Source organism: Sceloporus undulatus, chromosome 1, assembly GCF_019175285.1.
Source record: "Sceloporus undulatus isolate JIND9_A2432 ecotype Alabama chromosome 1, SceUnd_v1.1, whole genome shotgun sequence".
Classification (NCBI taxonomy): Eukaryota; Metazoa; Chordata; class Lepidosauria; order Squamata; family Phrynosomatidae; genus Sceloporus; species Sceloporus undulatus.
Genome location: NC_056522.1, coordinates 167,879,198 through 167,903,600, shown reverse-complemented (window position 1 = coordinate 167,903,600; position 24,403 = coordinate 167,879,198). Strand labels below are relative to the sequence as shown.

Here is a 24,403-nt window from a genome sequence, read left to right as displayed (position 1 = left end):
TTTTTTTGCCCCTATGCTTTCATGTATTCTTGTAAGAAATAATAAAATGTGTTAAGAAAACAAAAAAGTTAATATTCCTTTAATGGAGGGAGGCTAAGAATAAGACAGGATAATTGGGCTAAGGGAGGCCATAGCAGAGCTAAGATTCAAATGGGAATATTCCAATTTGTAGTCCTATCTATTTGCCATTGTGCAGCATTCATTTATAAGCATGAGATTAATGTTAAAAAGTATAAATGCAAAAAATAAAATTAAATAAATAAAATTAAAACTATCATGGCTTGAGTGTAGACCAATCCAGTAAGGACATATAAAACTAATCTTTTTAGAAACACACACACACACACATTTTATTTTGTGGGTAAACAGTACATAGCAGTGCTACAAGTGGTCTTGAGCAGAACTCAGGGAGTGATAGAAGACAGGCAGTGGACATAGTCAAAAATGAAACCGGTAAGCATGGTCCTGGCACAGTCCATCAGAAATCCTTCTCCCAAAACCTCAGCCAAAGGCATGGAAGACCATGTGGAGCGTTATCAGCATATTAATCATGACTTATTACCTAATTCTCCCAACAATGTTGCAGAAGAACTTTGTAATTATTTAAAATGTGCTTCCAGAAAGGAAAGCTGAAAGCACATTGTGTATTCAGTAAGAAATGTTACTCTTTGACTTGAGTTGGCAGTTTTAAAGGAAATAACATTAACTTTATCAATACTATCTACCAAATCTAATGTTATACATAAAAAAATGAACAATTAGTTTCAACAGGGTGAGCCTGGGATATTTTTCTACCCAAGCCAAAGAACCAGATGGCATTCCCCCTACTTCCTCCATCTCACATACAAAAGCAAACTGGTCCATCAGAAGAATCTTACTGCCAACACTGACAATGGGATGCTCTGCAATGTGGCTAGTTACTTAGAAGATCAGGCTAAAACTAGTCCATACTCACTGGCCCACTTATGTGTGATCCAGCAGCTGTCATTACCCCAAGCATCTGCGCCTGAGGCATTTGCCTCATTCTGCCTAATGGTAAGGCTGGCTGCAGTCCAAAGCACACATCCGGATGAATTACAAAGACCAGAAAGCCCCAGATTTTGTTCCTGTTCTTTCAGAATTTATTTGAGAGATCCATACACATTTTGTTCAGCCCAGAATATTTTCTCTTAGCTCCTGATACAATCCCAGTCTCTCAGCTCCCCAGATCGATTTATTTAACCCAGCATGAAAATTAAAAGAACAAGAACCAAATCTGGGACTTTTCTTCCAGCCAAGATGTGCTCTCCTGAATCAAGCATCAATGAATACATTTGGAAGGGGCAGTAAATATTTGCCTAATACTTTTGTATCTCACCATGCTAGAAACAACAACATAAGCAAGCATGATGGGGTGTTCGCTAGTCGCAGCATGATTATGAGTCAGTGCAACCAGTATCCTATAGAATCTAGATACAAAGCTCCTTGGGACAATTTCAGACTTCAGCACAGTTTCAGCACACTTTCAGACTTCAGCAGTACAGTTTAGTAGATATGGATACAAGGACCTAACAAGTCCTTCTTTGCAGCATGGTGCCTAGGAAAGAAGCAGGAAACAGCAGACATGTTCAGAAGGCATGTTAAGAAATGTATAGCCTCATAAAAGGGAGTCTGAGAGCCAAAAATGTTGCACTCTATAAATACAACACATTCCTACAGGAGAAAAACAAAATCTCCATTAATAAGCTGTTTGGCTGTCAGAAGGCGGTTTCTTATTATTACTGCAGAATCCCGGGGAGAATTGCCATGCCCCCTCCCTCCCTAATGGCCTTCTGCTGTGTAGTGAAAAATATTCTTTTATAGGAAGGCCTTTGAATAAAACAACTATCAAACCCCACATCTGTGTTTAGCTGTGCTCAATTATGTTGGTGCTATCATTCTGTGGTTGCTTTTTATGGAATATGTTTTTGTATTACATGATGTTATTTTGTTGGTTTTATGCAGTTATAATTGAATTTTTATTACTAAATGAGTGTCATTGGATTTTATTGGCCACCTGAGACTATTTTTAAAGCAAAGATAGGTGATGATCACAAAATACTCAGAAGTTCATCCCATTTATTTCAATGGAGCTTTGTTCAAATGCCACAACCGGGTAGGGAAATGCTCAGCGGTGATTCAGTTTATTTTGAATGAAGACTCACAAGATAAATTGTTTGCCTTCTTCAAAAGAATCTGTGGAGCAATAATAAAGAAAATAGCTTTTGATGTACAAAGAACATTTCCTGGATTTGGAGGCAAGCAATTCAAAATCATAAAGAGTACCTTTTCAAACAGGTTTGAGTTCCTTCTTACAAAAATTGATCTTGGAAATCTGGCCCTCACAATGAAGGGTTGTTCTAGTCCTACCTCAAGAGGAAAAGCAGCCCCCTGCTTAATATAAACATTACTATTTATTGCATGAGAACATATATTTCAGCAGTGTGTTCTCACATTTGGGCATCATAGGACTTCCTGGTAACTGGAGCTGCCCTTGTTTATAAAGCACACTGTGATGATTGTTGGCTCAATACATTTTGAACTGCTGCTGGGTGTTGAAGTGTTACTGCCTTCCTGAACCATAATATTAATGAAAAAATACTCTGTTTCCACTTAAAGCACTTGTTGCTTCTGAGTCTTTCAGTGAAGTCAGAATAAACCCACAAGGGTTGTAATGGTTGCAGAAACAAATTGACCAAAAAGAATTAATTCAGGCGTATTTATTTCTATTTTTTAAACAACAGGTTTTTAAAGTTTGCTTGAATACACAATGACCATCCAATGATGAATTGCACTGCAGGTCATGTCACATTTCCTAGGTCAGCATGCTGCTCCCAAGGCCAACCCGTTGCCCCTGGGCACACCTCAAGCAGGGCATGAACACAATAGCAACTGGGGGCCTATTTTAATTAATTAATTAATTAATTAATTAATTTCTATGCTGCCATTCTCCCAGGCAGCTCACAATAAAAAACCTTTTAAAAACTTATTACAGTAAAACAGTTAAAACATCACATAAAAACAATATAAAATTACAAACATTAAAAACACAATAAAACCACGATACGCACCTCATATAACAAACATCCCATATAAAAAAAGCCATTCCATGATTGCTCATTAAGTGCCTGCCTGAATAAAACCAGTTTTGCTTGCTGTTGGTAGGCAAGCAGGGAAGGGGACAACCTCGCTTCCCGTGGAAGGGCATCCACAGGGTGGGAGCAGCCACTAAGAAGCCTCTCTCTTGTATGCGCACCAACTGAGACTGGGATGGTGGTGGGCAGAGAGAAAGCCTTTTCCTGGAGATCTTAGGGCTCTAGCAGGTTCATATGAGGAGATACGGTCTCTGAAATAGTCTGGATCTAAGCCATGTCGGGCTTTGTAGGTCATGACCAGTACTTTGAATTATGTCTGGAAAGAAGCTGGTAGCCAGTGAAGCTGTTTCAACAAGGAAGTTATATGCTCCCTTTAACTGGCCCCAGTCAACGTTCTCACTGTGGCACTTTGCATGTGCTGATTTGTTTGAACAGTTTCCAAAGGCAGCCCCACATAGAGTGTGTTACGGTAGTCCAAATGAGATATAAACAAGGCATGTACCACTGTAGCCAGATCTGACATCTCAAGGAATGGGCTCAGCTGGCACACAAGCTTAAACTGTGTCAAGTGGGCATCAGAGTTGAGTCCAGGAGCACACCCAAGCTGTGAGCTTGAGACTGCAGGGGGAGTGTAACCCCATCCAGCACTGGCTGAATCTCTATTCCCTGATTTGCCTTACAACTGACCAGGAGCACTTCTATCTTGTCTGTATTAGGATCTTTATCTCACAGGCCCTGGAATGGGCCTGTTGCATTCTAAAAGGGAACATGATGGGGATGGGAGGCAGCAAAGAATGCATCTTATCACACAGGGAGAATGCTGCCACTGCCGCCACTGGACATTCCCATTGCGTTCTGGATGTGTTTCCCAGGGAGTGATTTTCAGGAACGCTTCTCAAGTGTTCCTGAAAATCGCCCCCTCTTGTACGCCTCTGGAACATGATGGGAAGGTTCGGCGGTGGTGGCAGCGTTCTCCCTGTGCGGTAAGATGCGTTCTATGTGGTAAGATGCGTTCTCATCACGTCCCCTTTCAAAATGCAACAGGCCCGTTCCAGGGCTTGTGTGATAAAGTTCTAAGTTGCAGTTTGTTTCCCTCATCCAGTCCATTACTGACAGCAGACACTGGTTCATAAAGAAACAGCTTCCTTGGAAATCTGATGGAAAGGAGAGATAGAATTTGATGACACCTTACCCCCAAACTCTGGATGACCCTCCTAGTGGTTTCATGCAGATGTTAAATAACATGGGGGACAAATAGAACCCTGACGGACCCCACAATCGAATGGCCAAGAAGTTGAACAGGAGTTCCCCAGCATCACCTTCTGGGTCTGCCCCTCCAGGAAAGACTGGAACCACTGCATAACAGTGCCTTCAAGTCCCATCCCAGAAAGGCGGCTCAGAATGATACCATGGTCAGTGGTATCGAAAACTACTGAGAGGTCTAGCGGGATCAACAGGGACACACATACCCTGTCCAGTTCCCTGCTTACATCATCCACCAAGGCAACCAAAGCTGTCTCTGTCCCATAGCCAGGTCTGAAGCTAGATTGAAATGAATGTGGATAATCTGTTTCATCCAGAAAGCCTTGGAGATGGGAGGCCACCACTCACTGCAGAACCTTGTGCAGAATAACTGGGGTCTGCTTCATCTCCAGGTAGGAAATGAAGGTGCAACTTCTCCAATTTTACCAGGCTCACCTTAAGGCAAGAGAAAAGGGCTGTGTGTAAATCTGCAGTTTCATTCTGTTAGGAGAGTAGCAGCTTGTTACAATTTCCAGGGTTTCATTGATTTCTTGCTGCAACTTGCATAGACTCCAAGGAAATCTCCAGGAGTGTGTGTGTTTGCGGGGTTGGCTTAATGCATAAAGCATAATGATATTACCAGTGGCTGTCCCTACTCATCAGGTTTCTAGGATGATCTGGCAACCTTAATAGCAAACCTGGACTTGTCTACACTGCCATAAAAATCATATTTGCCTCATAGTCACTGCAAGCAGGACATACAGCATTCTTCAAAATTCCCTTCTTTTTGGTGCTTGAGGGTTTTAATCCAATTTTTTAAAACTTGCCTTTTACCCTACACTTTCTTGGAAAATCTGGATAATTATTTCTGCAGGTGGCCTTCTGAAGCAACATTGCTGTGGAGCAGAGGGAAGGAGTTTTTGGTGGATTACTTAAACTTCAAGCAGAAATATGTATATTCACGTCCACGATGGGAAGTAAAAAAAAATGTGGTTCAGGTATAGCCATGGGACTGAAATTAATGCAAAGGATCAGAGATGTGGACTGCCCCCTTGCGCTAAAGTGAGTTTGCCAGTGGGAAACGTGTAGCTAGTTTGCCAATCTCACCTCAGTGCAGTGGCATCACTAAGAGGGGTGCGGACAAAACTGGATGAGATACCCCAGAAGAGGAGTGATACTTGGTCACCCCACACATACCTTGGTTTACTGCCATGTTCTCCTCATGAGGAGAATGAATGCACCACCTCCAGCAGCCCCACCCCCCGGGAACACCCCCCTCCAGGTGACACCAAAGGCAATGATGCCACTGCCTCAATGTTTGTGGCATTAATATAGACACTGCAGACCAGGAGAATGCAAATGTTTTCTTGTTTCTCAAGTTCAGTGGATGACACCAGGTTCTGACATTGTGAAAGAGGTTACATTGGTCCTCACTGTAGTGAAATCCATTGCATTTCTATTTAAATTATGCTTTTTTACCAAAAAAAAAATGTGCATCTATGCATCTAAATTAGCACATGCAAACTGTATGTAAATATATATCCCCCTTTCCCTCCCCACTTGCTTATAACTAAGAGGCGACCTTTAGTATCCAGTAGAGGAAGGTTAGAAATTTAAAATCTAAGCGAGTGAGAGAAAAGGAAAACTGGATGTATTTGCCACACATGCTTTAAAACTAACCTGAAATTCAAAACCAACCTGAAATTTGGTTTTGAAAGCTGCCCCATTCTAGGTGGAGTTTCATATTACCACTGAGAAAAGTGCTAAAGGTGGGGTTCAGTATTGGCTAGAAAATTATGAATTGCAGAACATTGATTTCTGTTCTCCCATTTTCCAAAGTTTAGATTGTCCCCAAACCTGTTCCTGATCTCTCCAAATCAGTAAACGCCAATTGATATCCACATCCTGTTTGTGTTTGATTCTTGAATCTCCTGCCTGCAAGAGCTCTCCACAGTGCACAGACCATTCAAGATTACCTGTGTTACATAGTACTTTGCTTTAGTGGTGTTTCCTGGATTACTAGTTTAGTGCAAAAGCACTGTACTGAGGAAACACCCACAGAGACTTGGCTTCTCATAACTTAGTAACACTTCCTAAAACTCAAACCCACCTCCATTCCCAAGAATATGTGTGCAGCTGTAATTTTCTATAGAAAATTAAAAAGGCTTAGTGTCTGAAGTGCACTGGCATTCAACCTGGAGTGATTTTAAGTTCAAAGAACCCTTCCTCCTTATGGCCAAATTGCACAAGCAGTTAATCTTCCCCTAGAGGTGCAAAAATGCTTGGCACAGTGGGTTCCTGTCTGCCCATTGCTTTCCGAAGATGGGGAATTAAAACAAGCATCGTTCTAACCATTAGTGTGCAAGTTGTGGGGACGTTCGATTATTTATACAAATAAAGCAAAACTATATCTTGGGAATTTAGGGGAAATGTTTAGATTATGGTTATTGGTTCCATTGCATGACTCATTCCAGGACTGAAATACAACAGTGGGAGTGATTAATTCAAAGTGGTAAGAAACAGCCCCCTCTTATACTCGTAATATTTCAGGGCTAAAAGGCTAACATTTCATCCAGGGATAACTCAGTTAAAAGTGATCAAGAGACTCCTAGAGACAAAATAACCACTTCACAAAGAATGGTTCACATTTCCAGATGCTCCACTAGCATTTGTGGAACACTTAGAGTTCTCAGATCTAACCTACAGAATACATTAAATAGCTAGCATGCAGCTTAGGCACTTTCTTTTTTCATTTATAAGGACATGCACACAGAAGGCCCAGTTGCTATCAGGTTCAGAATCACTGCACATAGGTAGGGAAGAGTTACGCTTTAACCCTAGGTGTTTTAAATTGTGGGTTTAGTACAAGGTGATGGCCTGGGTTTTGCTTTTATTAGTTCTGTTTGGATTGGGGTTAACTGTATACAAATGAGAAGAATCTCAAGAATTGCTTTCTTCATATAAATCTTCCTCCAAACCTGAGGATTTTGGGTGGGTTCAATCTGCACCAGTTACATGGCAGTTGTTATATGCTTTTTTAATATCAGCAAGTAGAGGCTTTAAAAAACTGATTTTACTTGAAAATATGGAAGTATGGAAATATATGGCAGAGCTTAATCCAGCTCTTTTTTCAGGGTGATGGTTGTGATGGTTGAAGAATGGAGGACTTACTAAAAAGGTGAATAATTCCATCAGATTGTCTCCCCAACTAGTTTATTACTCGTGTGCTTGGCTACAGGCAGCCATTAGAATAATCTTTGCATCTCTTTGCAGTCATCCATGCTTGGGGGAAGCCATCTGAGAGACAATGAATACAAAGGCAAACATCTCTTATACAGATGTGAGTACCCCAAGACCTTGTCTGTCCAAACATTGAAGTTCCACTAGTGCCATTAAGGCCATTTATCTGAAATTTCTGTAGTTGTTTATGGTGTCCATGGAGGTTAAGGATAGCAGAATACAGCTTGAAAAGATAAATATATCATCTAAATGCTTGTCTTTCATTCTCCTCTAAGCAAAAGCTTCCCAGAAGATACAGACTTTATCATAAGCAAAGTGAATCCATTAATTCATCCTCTGTGTATTGGCTATATAAACAGTATAATTTATTGCCCCAAATAAAATCCATGTAGTAAACTCTATGCAGACACTTAAATTAAGCCTAAGGCCCCCAGTTCAAAATGTATAGAGCGCCAGCTGGACTTATATGAACATAGTAATGTTTATGATTGAGATCAAAACTACATACTGTATTGCTAACCTGTCAAATGTTGCTATGTGCTACAAAGGCATTCCTTTAGTAAAATGAATTTAAAGGATATGAGCAGTTTTATAGCAAAAGCATAATAAGTTATGAAATATTTTTTCAACCATTTCTCTTTAACTTGAAACTTTGGCCCATTACCAGCTTACAATTTCTAAACATTTATGCTTTTTTGTATGTAGGTAAATAAAAATATAAATGGTCATATATTTGAGTATTCCCATGATGTTTGCAAACATAGTGATGCTCATGTGATACTTTGGAAATCAAATACGCTTCACATTGTGACCCTGAAATTTTAGCATGTAACTGACACCAGTTAACAATAGGATCAGCAATCATGTGCTGGGGTTTAAAAATTAAAATACTAGGGAAAGGGAATGATTGTCATTGAGCCTTCAGCACATATAGAGAGGGGTGAGGTTCGCAGCATCCCTCTTGAACTGTTGTTGTTGTTATTTATGTAAAGTTGGCTTCAGCTGACAGTGACCTTACAAATGAGAGGCCCAGATATCTGTAGACCTGCTCAGGTCTTGCAGACACAAGGCTAAGGGTGTGCTGTGTTAAATTACTCATCCCTGCAACGAAGAATGAGTAATTTAACCAATTTTCTCCCCACTACTTGATGTCTTCAAAAAACATGGAGTTTTTGAAAAGTTCTCATATGAAGAAGAAAGTCTCCAGCAGTGGAGATGCTGGATTACAGATACAGTCTTTCCAAGTTTGAGAGTTAGACTATAGAGGCCAAGGTTCAAATTTTTACCCAGCCATGGAAACTCACTGGATGTACTTTGGCAAGTCACACTCTCTCAGCCTCTGAGGAAGCTAATGGCAAACCACTCTGAACAAATCTTGCCACGAAAACCCCCATTATAGGGTTGCCATAAGTTGGAAAAAGTCACCTAACAACTGCAACAACAATAATATTTTGGCATTCTTCCCCAATAATGTCCTAAAGTTGGTCCACAGTTCTTATTCAGTACTGATCATACCCAGCAGTTCTTTGCGTGGTCTTTCAGTTGTTCAGGGATGCACTTTAGATTGCATTTGAGCACTATGACTTATTTAATGTTCTTGTTTAGACTTACTCTACTTTAGCATTCCATGGTCTGTATTAAAATCGGCTCCTGGTCTTGTTTGCACAGAGAGAATTGAGTTTCTCTGTCTTCTGTTTCCTATTATGTAGTCTATTAGATTTCTGTATGGGCCATCTGGCGACATTCATGTATATAGTTAAAATACTTCTCTTTAGAAGCCTGAAAAATGGTTTGTAACCAACCATTAGCCTCACCAAATTTGATAAATCACTCTTCTTCTTCATTTCTTGAGCTTAGGTGACAACATTTCACTCTATTCTCTTTCCTACCATTCCATTCCATTTCCCTATGATTCCCCCTATTATTATCTATATGTACTGTTTTGGTGTGTGATCAATTCCCTCCTGAATGTCAGCATAACATCTTTTGATGTCTTCCTCTTCTGTAGTTGGAGCTTTATGTTTTCCACAATGTTCCAGCCCTGTCCATTTTAGTTTGATCATTACCAAGTTTACGTGTTCCATTTCTTGTTTCATATCTTTCTTCACCACGTTTATGCTGCTCACATTTCATGTTATATGTGTTGTGCAGCTCTAGTTTTTTCTTTGATATCTGAGCATATCAACAGCTGAACACTCTTTCAGTTTAAGTCCAGTTGCATTTTTAGACACAGTGCTAGTTACACCTGTCATTTGGTTTTTCCCCAGTTACTGGCTGAATGCCTTCTCATCTGGGGATCTTCCAACACTAACTTGGTTGGTCTTGGACTTACGATAATATTTTCAAGCTAAAAGATGTTCAGAAGTTATTTACCATGCCTTCTTTGTTTGAGGTTAAACGCAGTTGGCACCAAATGGAAGCTGTTTCTTAATACTAATCCCTGCATTTACCAAGATCAGTATTTGGTTCGACATTATGGGATGCTGATCACAATCACCCACCATTTGCTATTTTTTTAAAACCCAAAAGATGATTGCTGTTTTCGTGCTGTTTAATCATGTGTCTAATCTGAGTTTTAGACCAAACTTGAAAGAATAAGTCCTGTGCACTGAATCTATTGTGAAGATTTAGCTCAGCACCTTGGATACTCCATTGAAGTTCAGAGTAAAAAACAGAGCAGATTCACCATTCCACTGGCCACCATTGTAAGAAAAGAAAGCAATAGTGTTTGGAGTGATGTCTTAGCAGGAGTTTAATAATACTACTTCACATTTGCCTTGTGGTTTTGAATGTTCACAGCACTTCACATACACACCGTTTAGTGTAATCCTTTCACTAATCACATTGTTAACATAATAGAGTTAGGTGTTAAAACTTACATTCTGAGTAAAGTCCTCTTTGTATTACTAGGAGAATCCTTCTTAACACATATTTTTAAAATACATACACAGTGTTTATCTTGAATACATATAGTCTCTTCAGAAGGCCCCCGGACTAAAATGGGGAGCAGAAATCAAGATACCCCTCCAGGTTTACTGAGGCTCTGATGTCTCTAGGGCTCATTCCCACTACGAAATAAAGCGAATTACCGATCGGATTATATGACCATCGTTCCCATTTGAAACTGTTTCAGAGGTGAAAGGAATCATTCTGGCCCGCTTTGAAGCGATTTAGAACCAAAAAATCAGGTTTTTGAAGAGTAGTTTTCTGATGTTGTTAGGATGGTGTTAAAGGGGTCCAGAGGCTGATAATGCTGAAACTCAGGCCCGTTACCGCGGGGTGTCCTTGGGGCTTGAAGCCCCAAGGACACCCCTTTCCAGGCTGCGGGGAAGGGGCCTTTTGCCGCTTCCCCGCAGCCCGGAAAGCGGCAGATTGGGGCCTCAGCGACTGCCGCTCTGGATGCTGAGGCCCTGATCCGGCGGGGAAAGGTGCGCCTACAGGCCGCCCCAAAGGGGCGGTCTGTAACGCGCCTCAGTTATAGAGGCATACCATACAGTCCTGCAGTAGAGGTTACTTATGATGTGGCTATCCCATTAAAATATGTCCTGTGGTATGGAGATTACTGCACAAGGTGCTCGTGATGGAACTGAAGTGGAATTACAATGTATGATTCCTCTCCTGTTGCTGATCCATTGTTATACCGTTATTATTGTACAATTTTGCAACCAGGCATCTCTCATTAATGCAAAATTGCATAATAGTAACATGATAACAACAGATCAGCAGCAGATGAGTGATGCCATCATGTGAAAAGGAGAGGAATCATAGGTTGTAATTCCACTTCAGTTCCATCACTAGAGCCTCATGCAGTAATCTCCATATATATATATTTATAGCATACATAGGTGTGCAGTGGACAACCGTAGCACTCCCCCCCTCCAGTGCATATTTTTTTATATTAGGTCTACTGTTCTACTGCAAATTCAAAACAATCAGTCAAAATCAAAGCTTCTTGGTCACTGCTCCACAGGTGACCAAGTGCAAAGGGAGAAGCTTCTCCCCAGTGAGGAGGGACCACAGTAAAAAAGTACTATTTCTATCCACAATGCAAAATATTAAACCTGGCTGAGATGCACATGTAGATTGAAGGCCCTAAAGTGAGAGAATTCTGGGATGCAATCCTGTATCAAATTTCATGTATCACTGATCAAACCATAAATTTCTGTCCAATTTTGCTTGTGCTTTCTATATTTGTTATAGATAATGCTACCTATGACCCGAGGACCTCGCTGCTACCATTCATGCTTGTCAAGGCCTCAGCAGACGAACCTCTGGTTTAAAGGGTGAGGCCAGTTCTGTGCACGGTGCGTGACACCAGAAAAATCCATTGCACAGGCTCGAAGGATGTGACGAATGTTGCTGTGCTTGAGCAAGCAGGGATCACCAGCATTGAGGCCATGCTATTGAGGACGCAGCTGCGCTGGGCAGGACACGTTTCTAGGATGAAGGACCATTGCCTCCCAAAAATAGTATTCTACAGTGAACTCGCCACGGGTCAGCGTAAGGGGGCGCCCCAAAGAAGAGATACAAGGACTCCCTGAAACAACATCTCAGGCTTGGCCAAATTGATCACCAACAATGGTCTGCCCTGGTCTCGCATCGGGAGGCATGGAGACGCACTATCCATGATGCTGCAGCCTTTTTTGAAAGCTCATGGCGAACGAGTCTTGAAGAGAAACGACAATACAGAAAGAACTGCAACCCAGAAACATCACCCAAAGGAGACTTTCTGCTGTGCATTCTGCAACCGGACCTTAGCCTTTTTAGTCACCAACGCACTTGTACAAAGTGCGGGATGCATCCTTCCTGAATCTTTGTTTGTGAAGCAAAGCCAGAAAGAGAGATAGATAATGCTAAATTGAAACATAGGAAACTGATTGGTTTTTTTCATCACTGCTGCTAGATTAGATGTAACTGAATGCTGGAAGTCAGGTGAACTCACCCTTAATAACTGGTGGAGTATGTGTTTGAGGGAGAAATAGTCAGATATATGACAAGATTTGGAAATGGTGAAAAAAGACACTTTCCAAGAAAACTGGATGGTCTTTATTGACTACACATTCTCAACAACTTCAACCTCCTACTTCATAAAGAGTTCTCTGGATAGACACTCTTCAGCTAGACAAGACAGACTCTCTGGGTCTTGCGGAGAACCTATTCTGTGGTCCTGCTGCAGAATAATTGTTTACCAGATACATAGCCTTGGCCCATGTTATCAATTGTTGTTTTTGTTGTCGTTATACAGATTTTGTATGTTTTATTGTAAAAACTCAATTAAAAATTAATTTTAAAAACCCTGACTGACTGCAGGATTCCAAAAATAGTAAGCATGGTTACTTTTTCAGGGGGGGAAAAAGCTTTTAGCAATGATTAAGCATGTATCCATATTCATCAGGAGCATTTGGCAGGAAAACATCAGCAGTATTTTAATCAATTTACAAGAAAGATGCAGTAGTATTTCCATTCATATTAAAAAACATTAAACTTGACTGGTTGCAGGTTGCAGAAAATACTAAGCATTGCACATGTTCCAGCTATCACTGTTTAGTTTCTAATTTCCTGATATTTACTTTTTACTATAATACAGAAATGACCTCTAACCTCCTAACTGATTAAACTTTGACATTGTTCTGGTGTTGATTTATTGTGAATATATACAGTGACCCTTGCAAAATGTTAAGCCAAATAGTTTTCTGAACCTTGTGCTAATAAATTACTTGGTTAATAGCCAAGGGTCTAGGTTCAGTATTCCTTTCTTGCCCCCAAACATCTGGTGTATGTTAATTGAAATTTGCATTGAGTGCAAGATTTATGACACTATCTATTTTGGACTGACAGCCTATATGAACGTACAGATTATTAAGAAAAGAAAGCCAAACTATTTTCCCATGGAGGGAATACAATGTGGAACGCCAAATGTAGTTTGACCTGGATTTGTTTGCTTTTGAAGCCATCCAGCAACTGCATCAAAGGCACGATCTGGGGATATTTACTGGGTAGCAACATTTAGTGGCATGGAACAGATTCCTTAATGTCTGGTTTCCCTGAAGTGAGCATCAATCCAAATTTAAGTCCTTGTAATCAGCTATCTACTCCCTGGCCTGCCAAAAAAACCCAGTAGCTTACAGATTCATTACAAGACAAAACGAAGTTGTCAGGGGGGGCAGATTATTAGGCAAGGTTATTGCCTCAGGGTAACAGAACTGCTGAGGACCCGAAATCAAAACTAGCACTCATGATGAAGAACAGAACTAAATGCCAGTCCTATAACTTGCAGCAAAAAGGGAAAAGAACATTTACATAAGGGAGCAGAAAAAAGTTTTATGGTATCTTTAAAACTCACATTTTTTCTTGTGACATAAAGCTTTCATTGGAAAGAGTCCCTCATTTCTCTGTTGCTCTGGATCTGTTGTTGCTTTGCAGCACAATGCTATACAGGTCTAACTCGGAAATAAGCCTCAGTGAACAGTAGACCTCTTGCACAGTAAGTGGGTACAGGACTGTATTTTTAATCATACATCTGGGACCTAAACTCATTACACAAAATTATGTCCAAAGAAAAAATATAAAAGTGAATTCAGTTATATATATACTCTCTCTCCTTTGAGAGGCACAATTTCTGAGAGTTTATGCTTATAATCAGCTGTGTTGTCTATTTCTGCAAAATAATATCATAGGGGAGAGGACATAAATACATTTGTTGTTGTGTGCCTTCAAGTCGTTTCCAATTTATGGCGAGCCTAAGGCAAACCTGTCATAGGGTTTTCTTGGGAAGTTCCTTCAAAGGGGGTTTGCCATTGCCTTCCTTTGAGAGTGTGTGACTTACCCAAGGTCACCCAGTCGGTTTCCATAGTCAAGCCAGGATTCGAACCCTTGTCTCCAAAGTCATAGTACAGTGCTCAAATCGCGGAGTTTATCACACTGCCCTTTCCCATCCTTTCCTCCCAAGCTAGGCAAGGGATGAAAACTTTTAAGTGCTGATTTTATTGCATGTCTCTGTGCCCAGACAGGAGGCATCCTGGACTTCTCCTGCACCTTGCAAAGAACGGGAAAATCCCATTCTTTCAAAAATTGTGGGAGACATCCACATTGGATACGGGATGCCATGATCAGGTATGGGATGCCTCCTGCTTGGGCACGGAGGTGTGCAATAAAATTTGCATTTAAAAGTTTTCATCTCATGTCTAGCTCAGGAGGAAAGAACGGGAAAGGACAGTGTGATAAACTCACAATACACTATATTATACTGGCCCTGATAAATGCTTCATACAAAATATAAAAATAACAAAGATAGTCCATATGACATTGAAAGTCTGACATATTTATCATGGTTTAAATATTCATGGATTAGCATTCACTTCAACAGTGAATTCTAACCTGAGGATGATAGAGCTGTGTTGAGGGGGCTGTATATGACATATGGATATTGTACTTTTGTATTTGGGGGGGGGGGGTGAAGGCATGCAGGTAGGCAGAAGTTAAACATTTTAAGCTGTTACCACTGGAGATTATCACACGGGGAGAAGGACATCCTTTTCCTGTCTTTATCACATGATCACGCTAAGATTATCAGATGATGTCGTGCTTATCTGGCCATTATCCCATCACTGAAGTGGAATTGATCACGATTGCACAAAAGATTATCAGATGATGTTGCGCTTATCCCGTCATTATCTCATCAATGAAGTGGAATTGTCCTGTCATTTTTCATTAACAGAAGTTTCTGTTATTCAAAAGTGACAGGACAATTCCACTTCATTGACAGGATAGTGATGGCATGTGTGATAGTCTATTCCACAATCGCACAATAAGGTCAGAAGGGATCCGCTTCGCTCCCGTCCTTTGTCCCCCATTTCAATAATCACCACTGTTATGATTATAGTTTCCTAAGAGCCAACATAGCAGTTTGAGCATTGACCTCTGGATACCTGCTTTGCCATGGAAACCCACTATAACCTTGGGTGAGCCACATACTCTCAGCACTAAAAAAAACCCTCTGATGGGGTCGCTATAGGATTGCCACAAGTCAGAAACAACTTTGTTGTTGTTGTTTGCTTTCAATTTGTTTCTGACTTATGGGGTTTTTTTGGCAAGATTTCTTCAGAGAGAGTTTGCCATTGCCATCTTCTGCGACTGAGAGAATGTGATTTGCCCAAAGTCACCCAGTGGGATTCCATGGTTAAAAGCCTGGCCTCCAGAGTCCTCGTCCAGTGCTGTAACCATGCCACGCTGACTCTGGAAACAACTTAGAATCCTATCCTATGAGCATCATAGAGTTGGAAGAGACCATAAGGGACATCCAGTCCATCCCCCTGCCATGCGGGAGTACACAATCAAAAGCTTAAAGGCACACAACAATAGCATACCCTTGTTCTGAGTGTGCCTGGTATTTGTTGCTTTCATGCAGCCAAGCAGTAATTCCTGAATAAATAGTGATTCTGGGCAGCAGAGAAGGGAGAAGTGAGGTATTTCCATGGAGAGTGGGACAGGACTGGTGGGTGAGAAAATATGGGTGAGGATTCCTTTTCCTAAGACACCCCCTCCGGCCTGCCCTATGGATCTTTTGGCCCTTCAGCCCAACTGGAATTCAGCCTGCATGGGGCACGGTCTCCCCAGAATGACCAGAGGCCCTCCTTTTCCAGGACATGTGCTCCATTTCAACCTTCTGTCCAGGAGGAATTCCAAAATGTCCTCCATTTTGAGCATGACTGAGAAGCCCATTGAGTAACACCACGTTCCGTTTTGAGAAATGTGTCTACTTGAAAGTTCATCCTGGCTGCAAATAGAGGGATAGGGTGGATCCTCCTAAATTACATTTTTCCTAGGAGGAGGAGCAGCCAGGATTTGCCCCCAAGAGATGCCCATTTGTTTCTTGGAGTGGAAAAGGACTGCAAATGTGTTAGGCAATGGACCTCATGAGGACATAATGCAGATGTTAAAAGCGTTTATTCCATAATTTCAGTACAATGGACAAAGGAAAGGAATAATTTAAATGTGGCGTAGTGATTTGAGTGTTGGAGTATAACTCCGAAGACCAGCGTTTGATTCCCAGCATGGCCATGGAAACCCACTGGCTGGCCTTGGGCAAGTCACACACTCTCAGCCTCAAGGGAAGGCAAAGGCAAACTGCCTCTGAACAAATCTTGCCAAGAAAACCCCATGACAGATTCCCCTTAGGATCTGCACAAGTCGGAAACAACTTGAGTGCACACAACAACATCAAAGATTCAGTCAAGGTTTTGTTGCTGGTCAAGCACCATTCTAAGCCTTTGTCTTGCTCAGAGTTCTCTATAAGTCTCTTGCAAACCAAGAAGGCATTTCAATGGTTTATCAGAAAAATAGGATTGCATTCATAATAAAATACAGTACATGTAATATAGCTATCAATAAACACTATGCAATGAATGTATGGTATAGTGTAGAGTATAGCTTTTGATTTGGTCCTTTCTTCCATTTTGGCTTTCCTCAGATGCATTAATAGTAGTAGTAGCAGTATGCATCTGAGGAAGTAGGCTGAAGCTTAGGAAAGCTCCTGCTGCCACCTTCTTCCTTTCAGTGAGTCTCAAAGGGGCTGCAAGATCTATGTACTGATTCTACAGACTAACATGACTATATCTTTGAAATAATAATAATAATAGTAATAATAATGATATGCATCTGAGGAAGTAGACTGAAGTCTAGGAAAGCTCCTGCTGCCAATTTCTTTCAGTCAGTCTCAAAGGTGCTATAACATCCCGCTACAGACTGATTCTACAGACTAACATGGCTATATCTTATAATAATAATAATAATAATAATAATAATAATAATATGCATCTGAGGAAGTAGACTGAAGACCAGGAAAGCTCCTGTTGCCAATTTCTTTCTTTCAGTCAGTCTCAAAGGTGCTATAACATCCCGCTACAGACTGATTCTACAGACTAACATGGCTATATCTTTAATAATAATAATAATAATAATAATAATAATAATAATAATAATAAGGAAGTAGACTGAAGTCTAAGAAAGCTCATGTTGCCACCTTCTTCCTTTCAGTGAGTCTCAAGATCTCTCTGTGTACTGATTTCACAGACTAACACAGCTTTATCTTTGAATAATAATAATAGTAATATGCATCTGGGGAAGTAGACTTTAGTCTATGAAAGCTTCTGCTGCCAAATTTATGCTTCCAGTGAGTCTCAAAGGGGCTACAAGATCTTTCTACAGAGTAACATGGCTATATCTTTTAATAATAATAATAATAGTATGCATCTCAGGAAGTACACTGAAGTCATGCTGTCACTTTCTTTCTTTCAGTGAGTTTCAAAGGGGGTGCAAGATCTCTCTACAGTCTGATTCCACAGACTAACATGGTTACATCTTTGAATAATAATAATAATAATAATAATGATAATGATAATATGCATCTGAGGAAGTAGATTTAAGCCTAGGAAATCTCATGCTGCCCACTCCTTCTTTGCAGTGAGTCTCAAAGGGGCTGCAAGATCTTTCTACAGACTGATTCCACACAGACTAACATGGCCATTATATCTTTGAATAAGTCAATATTGCCAATAAAATCAGGGGGCTGATGGGAGGGGGTGATTTAGGAAGCAAGCTCTGCTGCCTCTCAAGTTGCAAAGGAAGGGAAGCCCCAAAGCCTAAGGGAGGAGGAGGGAGGAGGAGGAGGCGCCATCTTGGGGCTTCCTTAGCAACGGCCCAGGAAAGAGTAAGAGGACTGGAGGAGGAGGAAGAGAAAGTGGGCAGTCGTTAGGGCTCCACTTTGGGCCTGGCGTCGGTTGCTAAGGAAGCAGCCATAGAGCCCTCTGCTCTGGCAGCCAGGGAAGGAAGAAGCAGCAGCAGAGGAGGAGGAGGAGGAAGAGAGGTCTGGGGAGTAGCAACAACAACAACAGTAGACTACCTCAGTTGTGGCAATGCAGGGGGAGCTGGTTGGGAGGGAAGGCTGAGAGAGTATGGCTGGAAGGGGAGGAAGGAAAAGGGGGCTACTAGGGGCATTCCCACCCAGCTCCTTTCCCTCCCTCTCCCTCCCTCCTTCCTTCTGGTGGCAGGGGGGGGGGGGGACAAGTTTTGTTAGAGAAGGAGAGGGTCTCACTTTGACTACTAGAGAACAGAGAGAACAGACCAGTTAGAGTCAAAGATATAAAGAGGGCTTTTTAAATACTTAAGTGTTTTTATTTGTTTTATAACAACAATACAAAACAAGCAACCAATACATAAGTACACAGAGACATCCTGCAATACCTTTGAGACTCACCGAAAGACATTGGCAACAGGGGCTTTGCTAGATTTCAGTCCACTTCTGCATCTGGGAAAGTAGACAGAAGTCTACAAAAGCTCATGCGGCCAACTTCTTTCTTCCAGTGAGTCTCAAAGGTGCTGCAACATCTCTCTACATTATTGTTATTATCATCATTGTGGTGCTCTATTACACAGTATGATAGAGTTGTTTGCGAGGTGATGGCATCCTACTCATTGTTGTGTGTTTGCCTGATCGTGCAGTCCTATCCTTGCTTTTTATCCTTACTTTTCATAGACCGTCATTTGTTTATTCTCTCCAATCTGCCTGTACATGAACCTATGTTGTGTTTTAAACTGGAATTTTGTAATCGTGCTGGCCAATTGGCCGTAATAAAGTAAAAATAATAATAATTATCATCATCATCATCATCATTATTATATCTAACTGCATCTGAAGAATTAGACTGAAATGTATGAAAGCTCATACTGCCAATTTCTTTCTTTCACAGAGTCTGAAAGGTGCTGCAAGATCTCTACATTATTATTAATTTTTTGTGGAGTATTCAGGCTATGTGGCTATGTTCTAGAAGAGTTTATTCCTGACGTTTCACCAGCATCTGTGGCTGGCATCTTCAGAGAATGCTTGCCTAGAAAGGACTTGGGTGTGTATGCATATGTATGTATGTATGTATGTATACACACACACACACACTGTGTGAGCCTGGGAAAGCAGGAGTGATTTGCATGTGTATTGTTCTGTGCTGATGGCAGGCCTCAGCATGGGAGGGTCTGCTTGATTAGTGCAGACTGGGCCAGCCCGAAAAATCAGCAGTAGCAGAACATGTTACAAACCATCTGGGGCATAAAATACTGTTTGAAAACACTGAAATTCTGGACCATGTCAACAACAACAACTACCATGTCAGGATGCACAGGGAAGCCATTGAAATCCACAAACACCTGGACGATTTCAACAGGAAACCCTTAAAGTAAACAAGGTTTGGCTACCAGTCCTGAAAAATAGCACGATCAAGACTCAACAAATGCAAATGAGAAATCTCCCAGGGACAGGGGCTTCCCAGCAGACAATGAGCACTAATCAAGCAGACACTAATCCTCTTTTGTAGACCCTCCCACCCTGAGGCCTGCCATTAGCAATAGAACAATACACATGCAAATCACTCCTGCCTTCCCAGGTCACATAGTATATTTATACCCAACTCCTTTCCAGGCAAGCATTCCCTGAAGATGCCAGCCACAGATGCTGGTGAAACGTCAGGAAGAAACTCTTCTAGAAAATGGCCATATAGCCTGAAAATCCCACAAAAAACTACGGTGTTCCTAATCCTTTTTCAAGCATGTTTTTCTTTTCCTTCAGAAAACAAGAACAGTGGAATGACAAGCTAGAGACAAAAGAGAGCCTCCTCTCACACCATCATGTCTCACACGTAAGTAAAAACAAAACACCACTAGGCTTTGCGCGGTCTTATGTGCAGGTTGACAGAGAAGAATGATCAGTCCTAGGCAGGCAAATGCCCAAATTGGTTGCTCTCTTCCAGATTCATACTTCCAAACTCATTGGAGACACTGTCCATCCACAACTTCCAACAGTAAGATTCAGTCATACTTAAACACTTACAAAATCCATTGCTTTCCATGCTAAAGGTCATGCAAGTACTGAGGTCTCCTGTAATTGAGATCAATAAGACTTAAATGTGCCCAATTTCTCTCTGAATGATGCGGAACAGATTTCTTCTCTTTTCCACTGCAAATATTGGCGCAGTACAGACCACAGAAAAGGGGTGGTCCGCAGCCACCCTTTTTCTTGCCGGCAGCCCAGAGGCCCCAACCCAACCCGGCGCTTCTCTGTGGCCTGAAAAGAGGTGTCCATGATGCTTCATGCCCCCGCACACCCCGACAGCTGCGGCCCCTTTCTCCTTTGCATCACTGGCGCAACCATGTAGAGGCTGCGCCAGCAATACTCGTGCACAAAAGGAGCTCCGTTTTGGAGCTTCTTCCTGCAACGCTGAAAGGGCGCCCCAAGCGCCCTGTAGCTTTGCGGTGATGTCACGTATGTGCTGGTCCATGTGGAGACAGTGTGTATGTGACGCTAGCGTCACATTCAGTGTATGGACGGCACTCCTTCAAAATGGCACCATCCATATGAACTAGGGCTGGGGAGCGTTCCCAGCCCTAGTTTTGGCCCAAGGACGGCGCTTCCGTGCCATCTGTATCGGGCCATTGTTTAGCTTACACTTCTTCCATAATGAAGCACTGTGACATGCACTTGATGTCCCATTCTGCTGGGAGAAATTTAAGCAAGTGTTCAATTCCTCTTTTGAAATATGTGAGGCTGGATTGTATCAGGTAGTAAGCCAGTTTCAGACTGAATAGGTTGACTTGATCTCTTTTGTTCCATTTGTTCCATATATTTGTTTTCAATGTACCTTTTTTTTTAAAAGATGAGAAAGAACAAGTGTTTTTAGGCTATCACATTTTAATTTGCATGTGCCTCTCATTTGAACCTTAAAATGTTAAAGGGTAACAGTAAATTGCATATTGGAAAGTGAAAACAGGCTTATTGTCATTTAACATTCATGGTAGAGCTACTCATACCTCCAGAGAGTTACCTCCAAAGAAGCCAACTTGCTTATGTGTCATATTTCTTGTAAAAATATATTTTTGAATACAGAGATCATGATGCCTATCTGCTAGCTCAAGTGTGCTCTTAGTATGCCTGGGGATATCTGCTTGGCCACTGTGAGCCCAGGAACCTGGCCTAGCTAGGCTTTGTGTGTCATCTAATACAGTTGTTCTTGTGTTCTCCCTCACCGTGTATTTAAGGAGTAGCAATAGACTGAAGTGCATAATATACTCTATGGCACCAGCTTTCTGTGGTGAGATTGCATGTTCTTAGGAGGTAACAAACTATGGGCTGAAACAAGCAGGCCCAGTAAAGCAGGCAGTGCTGTGGCAACTGCACGGGCCCAGTCCCAATTCCAGCCGTCACCACAGTTTTGAACCAGCTCAGCAAAAGGAGTGGGTCTTGTCCACTCCTTTTTGGCCCGTTTCTTCAGCAAAGACGTGGCCTCGGTGCGGCTTCTGGCCACGCCTGAGACATGCATGATCTAAACGCTACACCCTGAATTAAGCCGGAAGCCAGGTTATTTGGCTCGTCCGTTTCAGCCTATGCCAGTGATGGCGAACCTATGGCACTCAGAGCCCTCTCTGTGGGCACATGTGCCATCACCCCAGCACAGAGTTTGCCAGGGTTTGTTACTAGAAAGCCAGAGGGACATGGCACGTTGCAATAAATAAGTGAGTTTTGGGTTGCAGTTTGGGCACTTGGCTTCTAAAAAGTTCTCCATCACTGGCCTATGCTAACAGAAGTATTACTATTTATAGGCCCTCTCAAGTCAGACAGACTTTTGTTGAAGAACCAGAATGCATCTGCATTGCAGAAATAATGCAGTTTGATGGTAATTTAACCTTTATGGCTCAATGCTATGGAATACTAGGATTTGTAGTTTTGTGAGACATTTAGCTTTCCCTGTCAGAGAATTCTGATGCCCCCACCAAACTACAAATCCCAGGATTCCATAGGATGGATCCATGGCAATTAAAGCAGTGTCAAACTACATTATTTTTGCAGTGCAGACGCAGCCTAAATAACAGATGGCTTACAATAAAAATCAGTGAAAGACATTTAAAAGGGATTTACTGTGCCTCCTTCTGAGCATTACTATCATATGTTCATCCTGGTGCCACTGCCATTGTCTCAGAGGGATCCAATGCCCAGTTTCACCCCCATTATTGCTGCTGCCCAGGAGCTACTGCTACTCCTCAGCAGTAGCCATTCTGACATGAGAGACCCTCCTAGCAGCACTGCTACCAGCTGCATAGCCTCTTGCTCCGTGGAAAGGTAATGCCATGGTGAGTGATGAAGATAGGATGGTTGTATAATGACATAAATGTAAAATTATACAAAATATATTTAAATCCAGTCAAAGATTTGCATTTTCAATTACCGGAAGCTTTTATTTTAAAATTGTTGTGAATACCTGTGGATATTTTGATGGAACTTAAGAATTAGTCGTTTTTAAAGAAAAAAAATCTCATTCAACTGCATATGTAAAATGATTTTAAAAGAAAGCAAATAACTCCCTATTACATCTTGTCACAGAAAATTATATAGTTACCCCCATAACTTCAACTCATTTCCAGAAATGTTATCTGTCTAGTATATATGCTAAAGATTAGTTAATTTAAAGCTAACTGATATTGTTTTAAGATTCATTTGCAAGATCTCAGCTTTCAAATGAACAGTTTTAAAATATATTTAATATAGCATTTAAAAGATGTGGGGATGTGAAGCTGTAATACACCATTGCTGCTGTTTTATTGCTGCTTACATTAGATCAAGCCCCATTGAACTTAGCGGGAATCTGAGAAGACATATGGTAAATAGTGTTGTATGTTTGTGTATCGAGTAACCCGGAAAAAATCCTGCTGAAATTAATTGAACTTATTACTGAGTAGATATAGATGACATTGTACTGTAGGGCTGCAGTCTTGTGTAACTTATAGGTGTTAGTTATTCTACCAATGTCTACTTTCATTTTTTTGCTAAATGAAAGTTCTCCCCTTTCATTTAGCACTTACAATAAAATATGGGCAGATGCCCAAGAATCCCTCAACAGTCTGCTGCAGAAGGAGATTGAAGAAAAGTCCCAAAAGCCACTGAAAGATCGCTTAGTAGTGTTTCAAATGCTTGCTACTTTCTACATCAAATATGTGCAAATATTTCGCAACTTGGAAGCTGCTTATGACCAGATTGTTCACCCACAAAAACGTATAATTATTCGACATGTTCTGGATGGAGTAATGGGCCGTATTTTGGAATTGAAGAATGAAATGGTAGAACTGGAGTATTCTGAATATCATTACTTTGATGACATTTTACAGGACCTTAAGCTGCCCCCTGTAAGTATACTTCTAACATAATATTTCAATTCAATAATGTCAATGCTAACATAGCTTAAATAGAATTACCACCATTAAAAAACCATAGTACTTGAGGTCCCATGGTTTTTGGTATCCATGGGGGGAGCGCAGACTGGAACCCATGCGAGTGATATACTCGTATATCACTCAACCTCATGTATAAGTTGAGGGCAGATTTTGGGAACAAAATGATGGATTTTGATATTACCCGTGGATAAGTCGAGGGTCAAACTCAGGGGCATGTAACAAAGTGTCTAAATGGAGGGGGGGTACTACTTTGTTCTCCCTCTCTGGACCTCTCCCAAGGATCACAGTCTGGGCATGCAAAATGTGGACACAAACCTCCTATTTCCCTACCTTCCCCACAACCTTCTCCAAGGCTGGTGGCTTGCAAAAAAAGGGGACTAAGACCTCCGATTTCTCTCCTCTCTCTTCCCCCTCCCTTCTCCACAGCTTTCCCAAGGCTCATGGAGAAGTATTACCATATTGACCCATATATATGTCTACCTAGGATTTGGGAGCCCATTTTTGGGCTTAAATTTTTTGACTTATAGACAAATATATAT

The 24,403-nt window shown here is 41.3% G+C and overlaps 1 protein-coding gene across 1 annotated transcript in view; it reads left to right on the top strand.

The window, feature by feature from the left end:
- Positions 1-18,302: 18,302 nt before the first annotated feature.
- The window catches only part of IQCA1 (IQ motif containing with AAA domain 1), an 88,168-nt gene continuing 82,067 nt past the window's right edge, over positions 18,303-24,403 (top strand). Inside the window, 3 exon segments of the mRNA XM_042446007.1 lie at positions 18,303-18,459; positions 20,212-20,281; positions 23,489-23,816. Coding sequence (XP_042301941.1) covers positions 20,271-20,281; positions 23,489-23,816 — 339 coding nt within the window. The 5' untranslated portion in view covers positions 18,303-18,459; positions 20,212-20,270.